This window comes from Sinocyclocheilus anshuiensis, unplaced genomic scaffold (assembly GCF_001515605.1).
Source record: "Sinocyclocheilus anshuiensis isolate Anshui unplaced genomic scaffold, SAMN03320099.WGS_v1.1 scaffold536, whole genome shotgun sequence".
Lineage (NCBI taxonomy): Eukaryota > Metazoa > Chordata > Actinopteri > Cypriniformes > Cyprinidae > Sinocyclocheilus > Sinocyclocheilus anshuiensis.
This window is the reverse complement of record NW_015557179.1, coordinates 497,712-519,849: the sequence shown is the minus strand read 5'-3', so window position 1 is coordinate 519,849 and position 22,138 is coordinate 497,712. Positions and strand designations below refer to the sequence as shown.

At 37.2% G+C, this 22,138-nt stretch overlaps 2 protein-coding genes and 1 pseudogene across 3 annotated transcripts in view; 2 read left to right on the top strand and 1 right to left on the bottom strand.

Moving 5' to 3' along the window:
• Window positions 1–7,414, top strand: part of LOC107678495 (transmembrane protein 150A-like) — a 35,343-nt gene extending 27,929 nt beyond the window's left edge. Inside the window, exons 5-6 of the mRNA XM_016473775.1 lie at window positions 3,360–3,537; window positions 4,315–7,414. Of these exons, the coding sequence (XP_016329261.1) occupies window positions 3,360–3,537; window positions 4,315–4,559 (423 nt within the window). The 3' untranslated portion in view covers window positions 4,560–7,414. The remainder of the gene's footprint in view (window positions 1–3,359; window positions 3,538–4,314) is intronic.
• Window positions 7,415–7,861: 447 nt separating this feature from the next.
• Window positions 7,862–13,930, bottom strand: mat1a (methionine adenosyltransferase 1A). 2 transcript variants are annotated; one of them, XM_016473822.1, is made up of 9 exons: window positions 13,592–13,930; window positions 12,237–12,314; window positions 11,676–11,798; window positions 11,265–11,377; window positions 11,035–11,178; window positions 10,310–10,528; window positions 9,864–10,046; window positions 9,596–9,729; window positions 7,862–8,218 (listed from the first exon to the last, which is right to left on the bottom strand). In XM_016473822.1, the coding sequence occupies exons 1-9, from the start codon at window positions 13,665–13,667 to the stop codon at window positions 8,116–8,118; spliced, it is 1,173 nt and encodes a 390-aa protein (XP_016329308.1). In that variant the 5' UTR covers window positions 13,668–13,930; the 3' UTR covers window positions 7,862–8,115. The 2 variants fall into 2 exon arrangements, with proteins under 2 accessions (XP_016329308.1, XP_016329309.1); XM_016473823.1 differs by lacking the exon at window positions 13,592–13,930 and adding an exon at window positions 13,407–13,541.
• Window positions 13,931–19,899: 5,969 nt separating this feature from the next.
• The window catches only part of LOC107678535 (redox-regulatory protein FAM213A-like), an 8,287-nt pseudogene continuing 6,048 nt past the window's right edge, over window positions 19,900–22,138 (top strand).

Sequence of the window (22,138 nt, the reverse complement as noted above, 5' to 3'; positions counted from 1 at the left end):
ATTGTATGCTGTCAAACTCTTAAATATGTTTTTATTGTTCTTAAAACACTGTCTGCACAAAAAGAGACAGTGAAACAGATCTACAAGTTTTTTTATGTAAGGCAGGCATTCAACCACGTTAAAGCAAGTCCATATGAGAGAAGCTCCTTTCTCTTGCTAATTTGGCAGCCCAAGGCTTGAGAAAATACCCTGCACTTATATGTCTGTTACTGTGGTTAGTTGAGAGTCCAAGTGTTTGCCTGGATTTCTTATTTGGAAATGTTATAAAGTGCTCTCTCTTAAAGGAATAGTTCACCCCAAAATGAAAATATGTTGAAAATGTACTCACTCTCAGGCCATCTAAGATGTAGATGAGTTTGTTTCTCATCAGAACAGATTTGGAGTAATGTAGCATTACATCACTTGCTCACCAGTGGATCCTCTGCAGTGAATGGGTGCCGTCAGAATGAGAGTCCAAACAGCTGATAAAAACATCACAATAATCCACAAATAATCCACACCGCTCCAGACCATAAGTTAACGTCTTGTAAAGTGAAAAGCTGTGTTTGTAATAAATTCATCAAGACGTTTTTAACTTCAAACAATTGGATAATATACAAGTCCTCCGTCCACAATATTGCTTTTTCTATTGGAAAAATCGTCTCATCTGAAACGGGAGAGAAATATGCACAGATCAAGCACCGTTTACAAGCAAATACTGCCTAAAACAGTTGTAAAGAAATATACTGGTGGATTTTGATGTGAGAGGACAACAAGGGATGGACTGAATGGATGGAAGCATTATTATTATTTATGGACTTGCATTTTGGCCAGGAGCGATGGTTTAAAGTTAAAAAGCAGCGTTTCACTTTACAAGATGTTAATTGATGGATGTGGATTACTTGTGGATTATTGTGATGATGTTTTTATTAGCTGTTTGGACCCTCATTCTGACGGCACCCATTCACTGCAGAGGATCCACTGGTGAGCAAGTGATGTAATGCTAAATTTCGCCAAATCTGTTGCAATAAAGAATCAAACTCTTATTTCATGGCGTGAGTACATTTTCAGCTAATTTTACTCCTTTAACTCAGGTGTTCACTTGAAGGTGTAATGTGAGTGGCCAGCGTTTTGTCTGGGCAGATTAATGCATCAGTCTCATCCATTGTGCTTGTTTCCCACAAGACTATGAAGCTTTCAAGAGCTTCAATCCTTGTTCTTAAACCTGAGATGCACATTACATATCTTGCACATTACAGAGCTGAGAACATGTTCTTGTCATAATGACAGCACAAGTAAGCAACGGGAACAGCAGCTCAATATTTAGACACTGAAGTGAAGGCCTGCCGGCCCCCATTCACTGCAGAGGATCCACTGGTGAGCAAGTGATGTAATGCTAAATTTCGCCAAATCTGTTGCAATAAAGAATCAAACTCTTATTTCATGGCGTGAGTACATTTTCAGCTAATTTTACTCCTTTAACTCAGGTGTTCACTTGAAGGTGTAATGTGAGTGGCCAGCGTTTTGTCTGGGCAGATTAATGCATCAGTCTCATCCATTGTGCTTGTTTCCCACAAGACTATGAAGCTTTCAAGAGCTTCAATCCTTGTTCTTAAACCTGAGATGCACATTACATATCTTGCACATTACAGAGCTGAGAACATGTTCTTGTCATAATGACAGCACAAGTAAGCAACGGGAACAGCAGCTCAATATTTAGACACTGAAGTGAAGGGGAAGTTTTAGCCTTAGGGGAACATACAGGATATCATTTGCTGAGATAATCAGTGGTTCGCTGACAGCCTGGAGTTGATTTATGGTTTCCAGAGTTCCTCCTGCAACACTTGATACTTTGCTTTTGTTTGTGTGTCAAAAAAGAAGTAAAAGTATAAATACAGAACAAGTTATTGAAAGGGATTGATCGAGGGTCAATGATATATATTGTATGCTGTCTGATATACTATGCAATAATAGATTGCTATGCAATAGTTTGTTTGGAAAGAAATTAATACTTTTAACCAGAAGATGAACATAAGCTTTAAATTGATCAAAAGTGACCGTAAAGTCATTTTTCTAAAAAAAATAAAATAAATTATAACGGTTTGCACAAAAATATTAAGCAGCACAACTTTTGTCAACATTGATGATAATAAGAAATGTTTCTTGAGCACCAAAGCATATTAGGATGATTTCTAAAGGATCATGTGACAGTGACACTGAAGTCTGGAGTAATGGCTGCTAAAAAAAACAGCTTTGGCATTACAGGAATAAATTACATTTTAAAATATCTTACAATAGAAAACCGTTATTTTAAATTGGAATAATATTTCACAATATCACAGTTTTTGCTATAATTTTGATCATATAAATGAAACCTTGGTGAGCATAGGAGACTTCTTTTAAAAATGTTTTATGTTCCTTATATTATATGTTTTAAAGCATGATATGGATTTTAAAGCATGAAATTGATTTTTACTCACATTTTCCAGGTATTACAGACCTTGTCTTGTGTGGTTTATAGTGGAGTTAATGGGGCTCATTGTAGTTGTGCTTGTTCTGCTGCCCTCTGCTGGTGGTGTTGAATGTGATGTGTGATGTGGCATTGCGAACTCCCCTTTCTCTGCCTTCAGTGCTCAGACCTTTAAAAACACCACACAGTCATATTTTGGCAAGCACAGCAAAGCTTGCAGCTATAAAAATGGAAATTCTGCATAAACAGCAATTTTCTTGTGTGTTCCCAATATGCTCCAGGACAGTTTTGGGACTGTGGTTTTGTAACTGACCAGATCCACTTAGACTTACTGTACTGACAGTTATAACCCAGCTTTCATTGTTTAAAGCACAAAAAAAAAAGCTGTTGAATGTACATATATATGTATGTATGTGTATTCTATCTGCTTTTGTGAGCAAATCATATTTATAAAATCAAGTAACATTGATTAAAGATTAAGTTTATAAAATTTGTTGACATGTTTTTAATATGAGTTTGTGTTGCAATATGATTAAGTTTTGTTTGGTTTTAATTAGTCCTTCCTGAACTGATTTTTATTAGTTTATTAGTTTGTACTGAACCGTTAGGGCTTTCTAAATGTGATTTTTCCACAGCTGAGAAAAATGAAAAAAATAAATAAAAATTCCTAGAGATGTGGCTATTTTTAGAAAGGAAAAAACACTCCAGAAAGTTTGTTTGTGGGTTTTCCACTTCAAATAAAGGAAAAAATGCAGAAAATTTTTTTTCCTATTGGTAACCATGAATTCCCTCCGCACATGCTAAACTACACCCACAGCATGTGACATGTTGTTAACCGTATCTGTAGCGTATCTGTAGTTTTGATTGGTGAATCTGTGCTCACTGTTTTCTGTCATGGTGTCCCTCACAGGTGGATAACGCCAAGGTTCTTCACTATGTTGGAGCAGGGGTGGCCTTCCCCACCAGTATGCTGCTTGTGTGTCTGCAGTCTGCGCTGACCTACCGCCTGGCAAAGACTCAGGGAGAATATAATGTGGGTCATTTGCGCCTCTTTATGACCCTGCTGGCCTTTGTAGCCCTGGTGCTTAGTATCCTTTACACTATCACTCATCCTCATGTTATTATATTGGATATTTGTATTAGGGTTGTAAATCAGTTTAGATTATTAGATATTATTAATGATTTGCTCTTTATTCATTTATTTTCTATTCATTATACCACCATTTCTCAAACCACCAAAACCAATATCAAAACAGCTGATTGCTTCTGTATGTGTTATTCTTATTTCTAAATTCCTTTTTAAAATATCTTTAAAAATGTATTAAAAATATTAAACACTGATTTTAGATTTTTCAGTATGCATTTAAATGCACAGGTAATGCAAGCACCGACCTCATTGCAAATCTGCAAAGTAAAATAAATATTGTAACAATTTTGCCACACTTTATTCATATAATACTACATTTGTAACAAAACGTTTTTAATTAGACTAAACAACCAAAGCGAATTTGGTGAGTAGCCTGAACTTTTTTTTCTCAATTGGATTTGCTGAAATCAAATTGACTTTGGAGGGTGTGTGGTTGAAGTTAACAGAATTAAACAGCTATGATGTAAAAAAAAAAAAAGCATTAAAAACATTAATGGATTAATTTCAACAGCTGTAACCTGTAGCTGTTATTTTTTCATTGGTCATGTTTATTGTTGCAATATTCTCAGATCTCACTTATTCCCAGAATATCCTGTTGTATTGAGCTTTCAGGTTTTGCACTTCTTTTCTTTCCCAGTCAGTGAGTTCATACATGTTCTTCCTGTAATGCAAACAGGCCTTAGAGTTCACTATGATTCCTTGATGAAACTTTCCTCAGGCGGGGTGTTTTTTGTCCAGGAGAGTTTTGTCCTGCAACATGCATCAGCCATTTTCGAGTGGGTCTTCTGTCTCATTATTATGCTGTTCTACGGCACATTCGCTTTTGAATTCGCCGGGATATCTAGTGACACAATGATGGTGCTGGCCCGAGGGCAATCTCTACAGTCCGTAAGCCGAGACCACAAAATAGAGTCTCTTGCTGGGGCCAGTCAGCACCAGCCTGAGAGCCTGTCCATACTGTAACCTCAGTGTCCTGTATCTGCCAATCTCCCTCAGCACTAGAAAAGAACACTACAACCGCAGCGGGAAAGTGACAGAAACTGGACCTGGCTCTCATACAACCGGCTTACCTTTTGCCAAAGAATCCAGCTCAGATTTTGCACATTATTGAGAGATTTCTTCACTCTTTGGGGACCTTTTGAATCGCACAGCTTCCATACTGGGAAAAACAAAGTTCATTGCCAGGATGTGTTGGAGTTTCCATTAGATCTCATTGGGATTTTGAAGTATCTGTGTTACTTGGATAAAGGAACTACAGACTGCTAGTTGGCTAAACTACATGCGTCCATTGGTGAAACTAGAGGACCGCTGCATCAATAGCATAATAAACTAATCCGAAGCCTTCTGCAACACTCAAGCATTTTAACAATGGTTGTCATGCCAATTCCAAACATTGCAAGACAATGGATCCAAAAATGCTGATGTTTTTCTGTGCCTTTAGGTTTTTGTTTTTTTCAAAGGCAGTGATGGTTAAATCATATAACATTTTATTGTCACATATCTCTGCTGTTTGATAACTGATCAAGGTGGTTCATTTTGCCTTAATCACCATATGCTGTCTGAAATGTATTTTTCAGGAGATTGTCATTACCAGTGTGCCTTATACCAAAAACCAAATACTGATATTTAATAGAAATGTATGTCAATTGCCTTGAATATATAAGGCATGTATTTTTTTCATATGCAGCAAAAATTATGCTAGTTGTAAACAACTAAGCTGAACGAGATCAGCAAAAACTTCTCGCGAAACTGGTGCATAAACTTATCACATTAAGTCTCCAGTAATTGGTAGAGTCTATGAGTATTGCTGTACATTTTGACCAAATGTAATTGAGAAGAGAGTTCTGTGGTCAGTGTGATCATAGGTTTCCCTCTTTCTGTCACTGTGGGAATTGTTGTGTGTTGAGTGGGGGGTTTACGGGAGTTACAAGGAAGCGTCTAGTAATGAAAGACTCAGAAGCTGCCCTTTAATGTAAAGGGTGACTAGTTTAGGTGTCTTAGATGTACAGTAGGTCTCTGTGAGCTGTTTTTTTTTGCAGACAAAATTACTTGCAGCAGGACTGCAAGTTTATAATTGATTTTGTTTGTTTTGAAAAAACAGATGCAGTTTGGTTTATATTGGTCAAATGTTTTCACACTACCAGCATGACAAAAAAATCATATTGTTCCTCAGTCATTATCAAGGGAGTTTTGTCATTTAATTTGTCAGGATAAGAGCCATATTTATGCTTCTCACCATTTGATTCCACCAGTGCTGTCCTGAAAACATCTTTCATGTCATTTCAGTTTGCTAATTCTCTTCGCTCAGGAATTCAGATCTGTCTTTTGCTGTCACATATCTTCTCTCTGTGTTCCAGACTGCATTGATCCACCAGATATGAGTAAAAGTTTAACTGTTTCAGTTACTTATTTAGAACATTTCCTCCATGTAGCCAGAGAGCTTTATTTTGCTTGGATTGCATCATTGGGACTGTTAACCCCATAAATTGGTTTAATTTGTTGTTTAAACCATTGACTCAGAAGTACTTCTGATATTGCGTAAAGAAATCATTCATCCAAAAATAAAACTTCACCATATACTCAACTTCATTTTTTTTTAATTCAAATGCTGTTATGTTCCCTGTGGAAGTCAAAAGAAGAAATTTGACGAATTGTTGTGCAGCTTTATTCCACACCGGACTATTCACAGTAATGACCACCATAAAAGTAGCTCATAACACTTTTTTTTGGTGCTTAACAGACATGGTCACCATGAGATTAATTTTTAAAGTAACAAGCAAAGAACCTGCATCTTCAAAAGTCTGCAACTATTTTCATTTTGTGTTTCAAAGGGGGAAAAATAAATAAGAGGTCAACGTGAGGGTGAAAAGGTCATTTTTGACTAGTTAAGAAACCTGTTAAGAGTAATTTTCCTGCGTTACCTTTTGCCTAGACTTGTGTTCCTTCATGTATTATCTATTAAGTTTGCTTAAACTTGGACTCTGGAGTCTGACGGTCAATAGCTGTACTGTTGCAAACATGCTGTCATCATTCAACAAGACTCTGCCACACATTAGCATTTAATGATATACAAGATAGCAAAAAATATCTTCATGTGCCTTTGTTTCAACCAAAGACTGAATCACTCATTTTTAAATTTGCCTTAAAATGTATGGAAATAAAGCAGAATCAAACATTACTCTCATTAACTTTTCTCTTATCTCTGTGAATGAACTTTGCTTAAGTCATGTAGACTGTCACACAATTCCTGTTAGTGGTCACCATGGCCTTGGAGTTTATTTAAACACATTCGAATTTGTTATTCTTGTTTGACTTATCAAATGCTTTGCTTCAGTCATGCTGGTTGGCATATTAACCAATAAACGAGTCATTTATTGTGTTTAAAGACATCCATTCTGACACCAGACATATATGAAGAATTTTCCACACTTTTAATTATTCACAATTATTTACATGTCAGATCTCAAATTCAATCTTAAAGACAAAAGTTGAAAATCTGAAAGAAAACGGTAAGAATAAGATGGTTTATAGAGTTTTTAAGGGTTAATGCCTCTGACTCCGAAGTCTAAAGAAAACAAATGAGTGGCTTTCACACACATCTCAAGTGTGCAACATTATCTGGCTTTGTTCATAACTGAAGTACATAAACACACATACACATGCTCACTGTCCAGTGGTGACAATTAATGTAAGACCAGCACAGGATCTGTACACATAAACAACAATATTCTAAAAATATCCCTCTGCCATTATCAAACATTAATGAGATTAATACAGTCACAAATGAAGCATAAAAAGCTAATGTTCTTATGATGCAAGAAAAAGGCACACAAATTAGACCCTTTTAAGACTGTAAATATGATGCAAGGAATATGATTCTCAGATTGTATAACATGTATAAAACCTAAAGCTCCCAATGGTTCACATTATGCTTATAACAACACGTTGCTGTAACTCAGGTTACAGCCACAATGAAAACCCGATTAAATAGTAGCTATTTGACTCATGATAGAGGAAAAGAAATTGCAATGTAGTAAATTACGAATAATTGTGATTTACATAATTTTAAGTATAAAGCTGAAATGTGTTTTTTCCCGTTTTTCCGAACCCTCCTCCGTTGATCGGAAAAACAGATAGGCTATTCCCGCCCAAAACTCCCTCCAGTGTTGCTGCTGACAGAGTAATATTTTGATAGCACCACAGAGTCACAGTACTTACACTTTTTAAAGTAATTAATCTGATTACTTAAAGTTGATTACTTTAAGTTTTCTCTATGGCAAGCTGGGATAGGACGCACTTCAGTTTTAAGGAATGATCGATTGTCATGAGTGTCGACGTGATGAAACAGTTGTGAGGGATCCTTTCACAACAGACGTCTTTTCATTTATCAATCTTTACATTTACAGTATATTCATCTAATCTGAAATGTAGCATATGCGGGAAGAGAACCAAAATCAGTTGAGAGAGGAGCGCTGGAGGAAAGAGCGACTGAATGACTGAAGGTAGGACTCGCACGCCTCTAAACCTTGAGACTCTTGGCCGTCTCCCAGGGGAACTCTGATCGGCCAAAATGACCGTAGCAGGCGGTGCTCTGGTATATCGGCCTCTTCAGGTTCAGGTCCCTGTCAGTGGAAATTGAGTTAGTTAGTTAGCTTTTCACCAAACAGCCCACACCTGAATCCTACTTGAACCAAAACTGTTCTTAATTTAATCAAATGTAGACTACCAGATTTATGTAGCCTATGTAACCCCTCTCTCCTGGGTCCTCTCCGCCACACCTCGTTCTGAGTGGGTTTCGAACCCGGGTCTCCGGCATGGGAGGCGGACGCACTAACAAGGAGGCTAAAGACTGCAGCCTACTTATTGGCCTCCGTTACACTTACATAGGTACTTATTAAATATTTGTACTAAATTTATATGTTATACTATGTATAATGCGTTCTGAATTAATTTGAATTAAGAGACACCTAATACAAAGTAGAACCGCCATTTCGAGTACATTGGTGGTAGTGATACTCCCCCTGGAGGAAAAACTGGGAAATGCCATGTTTACATATATTACTATGACGATAGAGCAGGATTGTAACCAGTGTAATTCTTTTCTTCTTCTTTTTTCTTTTTTTAGTTCATGTCACATATTTTTAAGATCCAGTATACACACACTGTTTTATGGGGACTTCCCATAGATGTAATGGTTTTTATGCTGTACAAACTGTAGGCCTAAACCTACCCCTCACAGAAAACTTTTTGCATTTTTAGATTTTCAGAAAAATTTATTTAGTGTTATTTATAAGCTGTTTTCTTAATGGGGACCAAAAAATGAATTCACAAGGTCAAAAATTACTGGTATTACTATTCTTATGGGGACATTTGGTCCCAATAATGTAAATAATACCAGGTACACAAACACATATTCATAATATTACACCTTTGAATATGCCCAAAGTGGTGCAAACATGTGAACTTGAACTAAGTTAGTCAGAATGTGCAAGTCATGCTGTAAATACACTTAACACAGTAAAACCTGGACATTAAATGACTAAAGTGTAAAGAATTCACAATATTGTATTACAGTAGTGCCCTCGATATTTCAAGAGCTTTCACAAGGACAGTTTTCACTTGCTGTTTTTGTTAAATATTGATAAATATTGTTTAAATTAATATATAAAATGTTAATTTGGTTTTATTTTGTGCTTACTCATTGACTAAAATGTTGTTTTCATCTACTAAAAGTAGGCTAGATGATATTTTACTCTAAGCAAACCTGTTTGGATGGGTATAACATTACTTGGCACTTACTGAACAGATGTAATAACAGAATAATTCTCCCTTATTTTAGTGAACTAAATTCCATGTAAATAATGTCTCCCTCTATTTTAACTCACCCACACAAAATACTGAAATTAACCATTTGGTTTTTAAGGCTGAAAAACAGAAATAGTTGTTTTCTCTTCATAAAGTAGAAGAACATAATAACAACGTATTATCTTATTGTTTACCTAACAATGACACCTGGTCGGAGGTCAAAGTTCTTGTTGACAATCTGTAGCAACTCCTTCTCTGTTTTTTCCGATGAGCCATAGGTGAAGAGGGAGATTGAGAGAGGGTGCGCGACTCCAATGGCATAAGACACCTAGTTTTAATCCATACCAGATAAAATTTGTCAATAATGTGGATCAACTTTTTTGTCTAGACACAACCTTATACATTGTTCACAGTTTTTAAACTGGTAAGATGTTATTGAAGGTGTCTACACTTTCGTCTCACCTGAACCAACACTCTTCTGCACAGTTTGGCCTTCACCAGAGACTTAGCCACCCAGCGTGCAGCATAGGCAGCAGAGCGGTCCACCTTGGTGTAGTCCTTTCCAGAGAAGGCCCCACCACCATGAGCCCCCCATCCACCATATGTGTCTACAATAATCTTCCTACCCGTGACACCAGCATCTCCCTGAAAAGCAAAGATTGTTTTATGGTTTAATGAAAATTCTGTCATCCTCTTGTCATTCCAAACCAATAGGCAGTTATTTTTTCCTGTGGAAAAACAAAGGGAGAATTTTGTGAAGAAACATGAAACAGCTCTTCATCTTAATGAAGCTCACCATGGCTCGCCATGTTCCGCTACAATGTCAGAGCCAGTGCTGTTTTGGTGTCGATGTTAAAAGTGCATTATACAACAGTGTTCCATACAACCAATTGACAGAAGGTGCTCACCTGAGGCCCTCCGATGACAAAGCGTCCACTTGGCTGCAGATGGTAGACAGTATTATCGTCGAGATATTTTGCTGGCACCACAGCTTTGATGACCTTCTCCTTCAGAATACGCTGCTGCTCCTCCAGTGAAATGTAGTCATCATGTTGGACGGAGATGACCACTGTATGGACACGCAAAGGTATCACAGCGCCATTCTCCTGTTTGTAGTGCACAGTGACCTGGAGTTGTGGAAATCATATAGGAAAACATTTTTTTGACATAGGGAATTTGAAGGACATTTCCTTCTGTACGTATGAAAATGGCAGAACTCTAAAATAGACCAGAGGTTTCAGCTTCCTGAAAACTGTCCAGCTTGAGTTGCTGGCATGCTCCTGAGATTGACGGGTGCACAGCCGTGTCCTCTGTCCCACTGTGAAAAGTAAGGACCGGAGGCCTGGATGTCATGCTGGGGGTCATTTTCTCTCAAGCATTAAAAGAGACCGCCTCATGGTCACTATCTTGCTCAACAGGCGTCACACCTATTGGCCAATGTGTTGATTCAATGAACACTTGTCAGATAAGATAGCATGGTCAATGTCAGTCAGGGGCTTTGAACCTGCACATTGTGGCTTTAAAGACTCAATTATATAAACTTTCGAATACAAGTGTGCAAAAGTAACTTCACAACCTTTTTGGTTTTTCTTCTAAGCATAACATTTCGTTTTTTCATTCTTGTTTTGCTGACCTGAGTTTTTGAGTCTGGGCGGAGCCATGGGATGGTGCCATCCCGCCGCAGTTCGGCCATTTTGGCATTGAGTTTGTGAGCGAGGACAATTGTGAGTGGCATGCACTCCTCCGTCTCATCAGTGGCATAGCCAAACATGAGCCCCTAAAACACAATGGAAATGCAAAATGAGGATGTTTATCACGAATTATGTGCTCAAACACATTTTTACACATCCGTTGTGTTCGGACCTGGTCTCCAGCTCCAATGTCTTCTTCATGTCTGTCAATGTGGACACCCTGCGCTATATCAGGAGACTGCTGCTCGAGAGCCACCAGCACATTGCAGGTTTTATAGTCAAAGCCTGAACAGAGGAAAGAGTGGGAAAAAATGGTGGATGAGTTAGTATAGATCAGGGCTGTCCAAACTCGATCCTGGAGGGCCGGTGTCCTGCAGAGTTTAGCTCCAACCCTAATTAAACACACCTGAACCAGCTAATCAAGCTCTTACTAGGCATAGAAACTTCCAGTCAGGTGTGTTGAGGCAAGTTGGAGCTAAACTCTGCAGGACACCGGCCCTCCAGGACCGAGTTTGGACAGCCCTGGTATAGATCAAAAGTACCAGGCGGTATGCTGAATATCAAAATATGTATTGCTCCTGACCTTTTTCAGAGTTGTCGTATCCAATGTGTTTAATGGTGTCACGCACAATATTCTGGTAGTCAACGTTGGCCCGAGATGTGATCTCACCGCAGAGAAGTACCATACCAGTCTTACAAACAGTTTCTGATGATTAAAACAACCTTAATTACACTCTAAAAATGCTGGGTTGTTTCAACCCAACTTTGGGTCAAATATGGACTAACCCAATCGTTGGATTAAATTTTTAACCCAAAAGCTGGGTTAGTCCATATTTGACCCAAAGTTGGGTTGAAACAACCCAGCATTTTTTAGAGTGTAGTCAAACGACCCTTAAAAAATGGAAGTTGCCACTGTATAATCCATTGCTAGGTTAAATTTAGACATGAAGATGTTATCCATTTAATTGCCCTTAAACTTTAGGGACAGAAAGAGTACAAGAAATGGTCACTCTATAACTGAACAAGCGTCAAGATAAGTGACCAGCTGTTGGACTATAAACTTTCAAAGAGTATATTGACACTCGTGCTTATACAGAAGGATTTTATGTGTTTATTTTGTTTGTGATTAAAAATGTTCACTCACCACAGGCCACTTTAGCATCCGGGTCCTGCTTCAAGTGTGCGTCAAGAACTGCATCACTGATTTGGTCACAGATTTTATCTATTAACGAAATCACACCATAATAAAACTAAGTTATGTAATGATTCAGATGAAGGTTCAAGTGTGCATTTAAAGTTATAACACCAGAAAGTTTCAGTTGAAATTCAGAGTTGAAATGCCTGTCCTATAGCAAGACTGTAGGACATAGGAATCCCGACAAAGCAAAACCCCAGCTGAGCAGCTGGAGGACAATACCGGTGGTCCTCTCCTTTCAGAATCATTCACTCAGTCTATATTTGTGCTGCTAGCTGAGGCAACAGTTTAGTTGAGTTACATCAGAAACTACGCTGTCAAAAACAACATCTCAGGTGATAATATAAGACAAACAAGGCAAATCTATGAGGTCGCTTCAGTCTGGAGCATTATGGAATAGATTTTTTTGCGTCCTGCACATGTACACCTATTGATTGATCTGCTGAAATATGTGCTGATGTGAGATGTTTAGCAAGACTCTCAAAATTGTTCATGTGAACCAGACAGGTTTGCAAAATTTGTCTAGGAGGAACCAGACCGGATTAGATTAAAAGTCATTAAAACTCATTAAGCATCATTAAGTTTTCTTTAAAGAAGGTTTGAAATATGTATTGTGAAATGTTAATCAAACTGACTTGACAAATTTCAGGAGTGCAGCATATGAAACTGTTTATAGCACTTTGGCCTTGTAGCATGACATGAGAGAACCGCAGTATGGTCGATAAGAAATGTGAGGTCTGGCAAGTTCCCACCTGAAACAGAAATAACTACTGAAGCAAAATCTGTTGGCATACAGGTGTGCCAATAATTGACTCATTATACAGCCATGGGATGGTGTCATAATCAAATCATTCTTTGCATAAGTAAGTTCATTATGAAATAAATTGCATAGTAAATATGTAACTGAGAAAAGCCACCAAGTGATAGGCAGGAATTTAACACCCTTGTAAAAGTCATGACCCCTAATTGACTATTTTTGTCTACTACACTTTCACTCAATGAAATACCAGCTAAGCACATGGTACTGTGGAAGTATTGTTACTGAAAGTGTGAATGAACCCCATTGAACTGTTGCTTAAGCAGCTTATTTCTGTAGGAACTGTTGTTTAACCAGCTCACAACTTCTATATGCTCCAATGACTTGTTGAGGCAGGTGAATTCGTCTATAGGTAGCTACATGTCTTTAGGGTTTTTCTCCAAGCAAGCACCCAGGTAAAGAATACAAAAGTTATGTAGTACATACTACAAAGTTTTAAAAAGCACATTTTTGAGAGTTTAATTTAAAAGTTCAGATTGAAAATCACCTGGATGCCCTTCTCCCACAGACTCTGAGGTGAACATGAAGGATCCGTCATCATGAACGTCATTCAGTCCTTCCATGTTTGCCAGCAACTGAACAGATCTTCAAAATCAACAGGACAAAGTAATCTATCAAATTCTTAATAATTTTCCTCCAACTGTGGTTAAAGCAGGCCAAGTATGCAGAACTTCTTATAGTCCCGAGGGTATAGAAGAAAGATAGAAAGAAAGTGAGGTTTACAGATAGTTCACAGACTATATAACACACAACCTCATCTCAGCAAGTTTGCCCCTATATATGGCAGAAAGAAAACACACACACTAAGCTTTACTCACTCTCTCACTCACAAATATACACACATACACACGTGTCATGTGAACTAGTGGGGAAGACCATTCCAGGGGGTGTTGTTTGAGGGGAGGACATTCAAACTTTCAGAAACACTCTGTTAACCCCTTGTGCGCTCAGCTCTGTAATAGGAAGGTTTTCTTTGTGGTGGGAGGATTGCTGTTGTCAGTGGACATAGTGGACACTTGTGGGCTTGAAATCATCCTCACATCACACTAATAAGTATCAGGGCTGGAGCTTTTACAAACAGACCTGAACTTTGTGGAAAAGTTATGTCAAGTAATATAAAATCTGAAGGGGTGTGGTGAAGTTGCAGATGTGATTGAATTATACAGCACTCCTCTCATTTGAAAAGGACATGTGCTTGGCAAAAATGTATTTTTCTGTGGTAGTGTAATAAATGTATTGCAAAAACCTTTTAAAAACACTGTGGTTTAACGTATAACAATCAAGGTCTGTTCCAAGACATGTTGTCCTTATCTTTGTTTGAACTGTCTATGCTTAGACTGTGCTTATAATGTGCAGGTTTTGGATTATTATGTATCTTGATATGACCACTTCTTATTTCCATTTCTGCTGTCAATTGTAGTTTGAAGATTTCCACATTCTCAATTAAATGTTCCATTTCAAAGCTTCAAAGGTGCAATATGGGTCAAGCCAGGATGTGACCAAGGGTTGAAATGTCAAATTAGGAAGACCCACTGGATCACAACTTTGCAAAATTAATGTATTTATTAATTATTGTAGCCTAATAGTGTACATAATTTATTTTTATACATTTTATTTTGTTGCTTCATTCTCTGATCTGGGGTGTTTGAGTTGCATACCACTAAATCTCTCTCAAAATCTCAAAATATTTCAAGAGCTCTAAAACATGAATTTGAGCTGAATAATGACAATTTTGGGTTGCTTTGCAGCAGAATTTGAATTCGTCTCACTTAAGTCTGCATCACTGATTCTGTTATTTCCTTGTTTATTACTGTGACACTGCCTTAAAACAATCTAAAGCGCTATATATATAATGGTGACTCGACTTGATAGAAGGCAAGTTTATTGTCATTTAGTAAACACTTAAAGAAACTTTTAGTACAGGCCCTCCCCAGTCTAATGCCCTGCTGTCAAATGCAAAATTGGTGACATGGCAGGATTGTGATCTTAGTTACTCTCCAGTTCTTTAGGCACCCCTACATAGGATTAAACATTCTGCTTTTACATTTGAGCAGAAAGACAAACAAAATCTATAGGAACCTATAGGAATGACCTAACTTTACCCAACTGACTGAACTGTGACAGTGGATTGCATAGATGCTGAATAAATGTATTGATGCTTTTCTGTGAACAGATGTGTTTAGCATAAGCATTATAATGTTATAATTTTGCAGTTGGTGAGAAGTGTAGAAATTTTATTTTGGGGGGAGAATTTTTAGCGAAAAAATTAGTCAATGAAGTGAGATGGCGAGACAAAGGTCAGTTTCTTGTTGAACTGAGACATGAGACATGTGGCATAAAAGATGAACTCTGATAAACAACAACAACAGCAAAAACACTGGTAATTATGTCCATTGACAATTTGAAACTACACACGGACAAACAGGTGAGCACGTGAGACCACACTTCATGAACTATGGTCCTTCAGCTGTGAGTAGATATGTGGTAGCTGTTCAGAAATGGCCCAACAATCTTGTCAGAAAACAAACCCGAACAAACAGGATCAGAAAATTGAACGGATGCAAGCAGGTCTATAATGAGCTGGTTTAAAAGTTCATGGCTGATAGTCAGTAGCCCTGTGTACTGTGTGTGTATGACTGGTCCACTCCTGGTCTACATATATGACAGAACTATTCATGTCCAATAATCCACAGCTATTGCTGTTTTTTTAAATCACATGGAAAGAAATATAGACCTATCCATTATGCTGATTTCAAGACCTGTACCAATAAACTCCTAATTTGCTGTTTATTAATAGTTCGTAAGTTTGTTAAGTTTAGGAATTGGGTCGGGTTAAGCGATCTAAAAGATGGTCATGCAGAATAAGGCATTAATATGTGCTTTATACGTAGTAGTAAACAGCTAATATGCTAGTAATATGCGTGCTAATAAGCAACTAGTTAATAGTGAGAATTGGTCCCTAAACAAAAGTGTTAACAAATGTTTAGTTATAGAGGATGTTCAGCATTCTAACCAAGTTCTCTCATTGTACCTAAAACTCCTACTGTACAATAATATTTTAGGTACTGAAACTCAGATATGATTTAGACCCATTCCTCCAAACAGAGTTTAGTGGGATGACACAGCTCAGTTTTAAAAAAAAAGCCACTTTTTCAACTGGACAGTAATGGGGACAATTGTAGGACATTCACCTCTTTTCATGTGTCACCCTAGTGTTCATTTGTCCTTGTGTTTGAGATCATTGTCCAGCTAAAAGATTAACTTTCTCCTACGCTTTACTTTCAGCAGACTGTAACACTTTCTCCAATGGTATTTCCATCCATTCTTGTTTGATTTCAACAAGACATATAGTCATTCTATAGGGAATGCCATCATCATATTGCAATTTAGATGTTTTAAAGTGTGGGCATTGTTTGTATTTTTACTATTTTTTACAAAAAAAGCTGGTTTTGTGGTTATTTGACCACAACAGCTTGTTAATGAGCTTTTTGGCAAACTTCAAATTTCGCTTCTTTTGTATCACTCAAACACAGAGGCCTGTTATGCAGAGCTTTGTTGACTGGTGCACCTTAATAGGGTAGTTGGTTTCTGAATTCTTCAGAAATTTTAAGGCATTTCTGTGTGTTTTAATTCTTTTTAATTCTTTTAATTTATCTTTCTTGTCAACCAGGTTCACTCACTGAAAATGAGCACTTAATCTTTATCTCTTTATCCAGAATATGATTCCAGTTGGTGTGGATGAGGTGCATCATTTTAGTTTTATCAGGAAGGTGTTATTGTTGCTTCTGCTTCATGCAAGAGAGAGAATTAATACATAATAATAGCATAATGTATAATGCATAACAAGATATTATGTTGATCTTCAGTGCTTAGAAATAGAATATATTGTACATAAAACATTATGTGGATATATGCATGTGTTTTATGTCTTTATGTTAGGTAGGTCAGTTTTTGTATTAAGATGATGATGTAATTGTGGCAAAAGTACACAGGTTGAAAGGTTGATGTTAGTTGAGGTGAAAAACATCTGTTTATATTTTGTTACCATTCTCTTGGTACAAAACGTATGTGGCTGATGCTGATTGGTGTACGGCGATAAACACAACTAGTCACCTGCCCTGCCCCATTTTTTTAAAGGTAAACTCTTTAGATAAGCATGGAGGAGTGAAGTGCGTCAGCCAATGGCTAACTGAAATGAGGACGTTTAGTAGGTGGGGTATGTATGCTTACAGCTGATTGGCCTGTAACCCAGACACATGGGTAAGACAGAAACTCTTGAAAGTGCTCCAATGAGACCTAGGTGAACTTTACAGTTGGTGCTGGGTATGAAACCTAAGCTGAGTCTCTGATTTGAAACTCTGCCATCTATTTATGAACTTTCATTATGAACACAGTAAATCAATAAACACATGCAGTCTCCACCCCGATACTCACTGCCATCTCATCACCAGTTTAGAGCCTTCAAACTAAACCTGAAGTCACTGTGCATGAAGCATGGAACACAGATGAATTATACTACATTTATTTTGATTAAAAATACAATTAAGTGCTGTGTTACTGTGTCACTGCTTCATTGTCATTACTGTAATAATCAGCTTGAATTACTGCAACCGCGGTTGCTGCTATAACAAATGAAGGACGTTTCCCACGTTGGCTCGGCAGTCGGCTGGAATGTAGCAGCTGCAGGATAAGGTGGGATGTTGGGACAACTTTCATCTCAGCACATTCCAGCCTACAACAGCCAGAAGCAACTGGCCTCTGCCCCTCTCCCCTAAAAATAACTATTACCACCAAAACAGAGCTGGCCCAGATCCACTAACCTAACTGTATCATCTTACATAATCAAGTTCTTAACACTTGTAAGCAAACACACCTGGGACTGGCTATGTGCTAATGTAGTGGAAAGAGCTCAGGAACTCATGAAGTACAAACATATTCTGCAAATATCTGTGTTGAATTTTCAGAAAGATGTGATGTTCACTTTATTTCTGAAATATATCACTTTATGGCTGAGATTATTATGAGAGCCTCACAAAATTAACATACCTAAATGAACTTTTCCACGACATTCTAATTTATTGAGATGCACCTGTATATGTCCTAATTGTCACATAGGCCTAAATCAATGTGCAATTTTATTAGTGTATACAGGGCTCTCGTGGTTATAATAATGTCCTCAAAACATGTGTACAAAGATAAAAATGGCCAAACATCTTCTCTTGGTACACATCTTCTCCAGGACCACAGTGACATATCTTCATTTGTACATAAAGCAATAACAGGTGCATGAAATAACAATCAACAGATGTACATTTTTGGATGGATAGATCATCAGTATCCACAGCAGAGAGTCTGTCTGACCCATAAGAGTGTAATGTACAGAATATTTTAAAAGGTAAATGCTATATAGATAATGCCAGCTGCTCCAGGTACAGGGCTGTACATTAGCCTGTAGAGGGCAATAATGTGCTATATCAGCAGTATAGATATTGTATACTTTACTCTTTTTCTATTGGTGGATACTGTATGCCCAGTGAATTCAGTACCTTCAGTACACTTTAAGTCATATTTTCATTTCAAGTCATATTTTAGGTCAGTATTTTAAATTAATATATTTATGAATATTTGTTTAGAATTCCCCATTTATGTTACAACATTTTATAAACCAACATAAGCAGTTATCATATAATTATGTCATGATATTTCAATATCCTAAATATTATCTGTTAGTACAAAAGTAGTGGAACTAAACTTTCTGTATTTGATGTCATCTCTGTAATGAGTGTTCGCTGCTCTACTGCACTCCTATACAGACCTCTTCCTTAAAAAGCCTTTATGAGATTCCAGGTGTGCATAAATATTGTGTCACCCCTATAGTTTTTTTTTTTTAATGCAAACCCTGGTTTGTATATAGTTATTGTATGCCATGTTGGCTTTGTTCTGTAATGAATAAATAAACAATAAAATAAAAAAAATAACAAAACTTTTATTGGCAAGTCTGGAGGTATAGACAACACATACCTTTGACATCAGGAGTTGGTGAGGTCATATAAAAATGTGTAACTGCCTTCATATCTCAACCATTTCATGTAATTTATATAATTTTGTTAGATCAATAGAGCAGTGTGATTTCAGTATGGATTGTTTATAATTTCAATAAGCTTTATTCTTTTCATCTGGCACTTCTTTTAACACCTGTGTGTGTGTGTGTGTGTGTGTGTGCATGTTTATGTGGTTTATGAGGACACACATTTGTATAATAACATGGGTATGACATAGGTATTACAAGGAGAAGGTGATTTATGAGGACATTTTCAGTGTCCCTGTAATTCAAAAGGCTTATAAATAATTCAGAATGAGTTTTTTTGAAAATCTAAAAATGCAGAAAGTTTCCTGTGAGGGGTAGGTTTAGGGGTAGGGTTGGTGTAGGGCAATAGAAAATACGGTTTGTACAGTATAAAAACCATTACGCCTATGGAGAGTCCCCATAAACCATAAAAACAAACCTGTGTGTGTGTGTGTGTGTGTGTGTATAGAATGTCAATATCTTTTTTCGAGCTACTCTGTCAGATGAGAAGCAAAACACAGTAGGAAAGTGTGGTGCAGTGCCATGGCTGTGTGAAGGCCTGGATGATTGTGTAAGGAGGTAAAAACAATCCGATTTCGGTATCATTCCATTTTTGGGTCTATTGTAAACTCATATAGGCATGCATGTGTGATTGTGTCATCTCCGAGGCCTCTGAGCTCTCCTCTATGAAGCCCCAGCTGGATGCACTTAGGATCATTTTGTATGCTGTTGTTAAGGAAGACACAGGCACCGAAATACAAACCTTCAAGAAACTCTTCACTGGAGAAATCTTTGTGGATGTGCAGGTGCATATGCCTCAGATGCTCTTACCTTTTTGACTTGATGCTGAAAAATATAATCTTGTGATATTTAAATTCATGACTAAAATGTTTGAATCTTGTCATTGCTTGCTGCCATTTAAGATGTATTCATAAATCACTTTTGATGTCATTAAATAAAAATTAAAATATTTCCTTTCTACAGTTCTCTTCTGTGAGAGATGGGCTTGTTAGGATTTCTTCATCAATAAGAATGTCTCACAATGAAGAACCTTTATTTAATCATTATCACAGCCGGTGCCTTTTAATTTGTATATTAAACTGCATGAACGACAGTGAATGATTTGTAAAAGTTTTGCGCTGTACATATTTTTTGTGTTGCCTGTCTCTTTAAGAGGTTAGACAGGCTAGTCCTCCTCCAACTGAACGCGTCTGTCCCACATCGCAGTTTAACAGCCAACTGACACAGAGCCGAGGAACTGCAGGCGTGAGTATTATTCGTTTTGATCTTTTTTCAACCCTTGTGCATTAATGCAGATAATGATGTTTATAATATTCTTATATTGTCAATGCTTGTATCTGGCATTGCAACAACAACTAACTCTCTGGCTAGTCAAACAAGCTAGCCAGCAGGTGTTAGCTCAATGTAGTAACGTTATGTACTTTAGCCTCCTGTGCCAGCACTGAGTAGTGCACAGTATAAAGTCATCTCCATGCTGACTCAGCCTTGCTTTAGTATCCTTTTTGTACCCTTACGTTTAATTAGCATTAATTAATCGATTTTGCATCGGGTTATCTACGTCAGCAAGCAATAAGTTATAACTTACTGATTATTTTTAAAGGTCCCATATTGTCAAAACTGAAATTTCCTGGCTTTTTTCATGATAACTGAGGTCTAGGTGCTAGGCAACTACCATATAAGTTTCAAAACAGTCAGTCCACAGTAAAAGGCACACAGCCTGCATAAAGTAGCTGCGATTTTTCACAAACCATTGTGACTTCTGCTGTAAAAATATATTGAGATGGTTTTTGGTACTTATACCGCAAATATATATTCTTAAGGATATCAAAACCTAAATAAAACTCCAGAAAGGTGTAAAATATGGGACCTTTAATTCTCTACACTTCCAGGCCAAATGTAAGCTGGTTAGGCTAGAGGATTGTGTTACTCTGTAACACAAGAGTTTGGTAACGCTTTTGTTTCTGGAGTTTAGTGAAGTACATCACCCGAGTGACAGAAATCAGCACAAGTGTCTAGGATAAACAGAGCTTATTGGCAATCATGTCAACCTAAATATAATTTTAACGTGTGCCTATATAAAAATGTCTTTTGCAGTTCACACTTTGTTGTTTTTTTCCCTTTTCGTGAGGTAAATTACAGTTTTTTTCTAACCAGGAAACCCTCAAATATGCATTCTGAGAGGAGAATAAACATTTTTTTAAAGCTGTGCAGACCTTTAATTAGGTAAATCATACCTGTAATTAAGAGCAAGCTGCAGAGATGTACAGTATATGCCCTTGTGGAAAAAGAAGTGCACTCATTGTATTTGGACTTGAAGTGTACTTCAAACCTTGAAAATTAAAAACTGTCGTTGCCATTTAAGTGTTCTTAAACAGAGAACACTTTCATGACTGTTTCTTAACACACTTAAGTACAATTTTAAAAATAAATACAAAAAATTATAAATGCAACACTTTAGTTTTTGCCCCCATTTTTCATGAGCTGAACTCAAAGATCTAAGACTTTTTCTATATACACAAAAGGCCTATTTCTCTCAAATATTGTTCACAAATCTGTCTAAATCTGTGTTAGTGAGCACTTCTCCTTTGCCGAGATAATCCATCCACCTCACTTGAGAGAAATAGGCCTTTTGTGTACATAGAAAAAGTCTTAGATCTTTGAGTTCAGCTCATGAAAAATGGGGGCAAAAACAAAAGTGTTGCATTTATAATTTTGTTCGGTGTAGTTTTAACTGTAGTGTTATTCACTATTGCAAATTGCAACTTAATCATTACGATTATATAATTACATCACATACACATTTTAACTGAAAATATATTCAAGTATATTTCAGTTTATCATAATTGTTTGTCAGTACAATCAACAGTATAATTTAACCATATGTGACCCTGGACCACAAAACCAGTCTTAAGTCGCTGGGGTATATTTGTAGCAATAGCCAAAAAT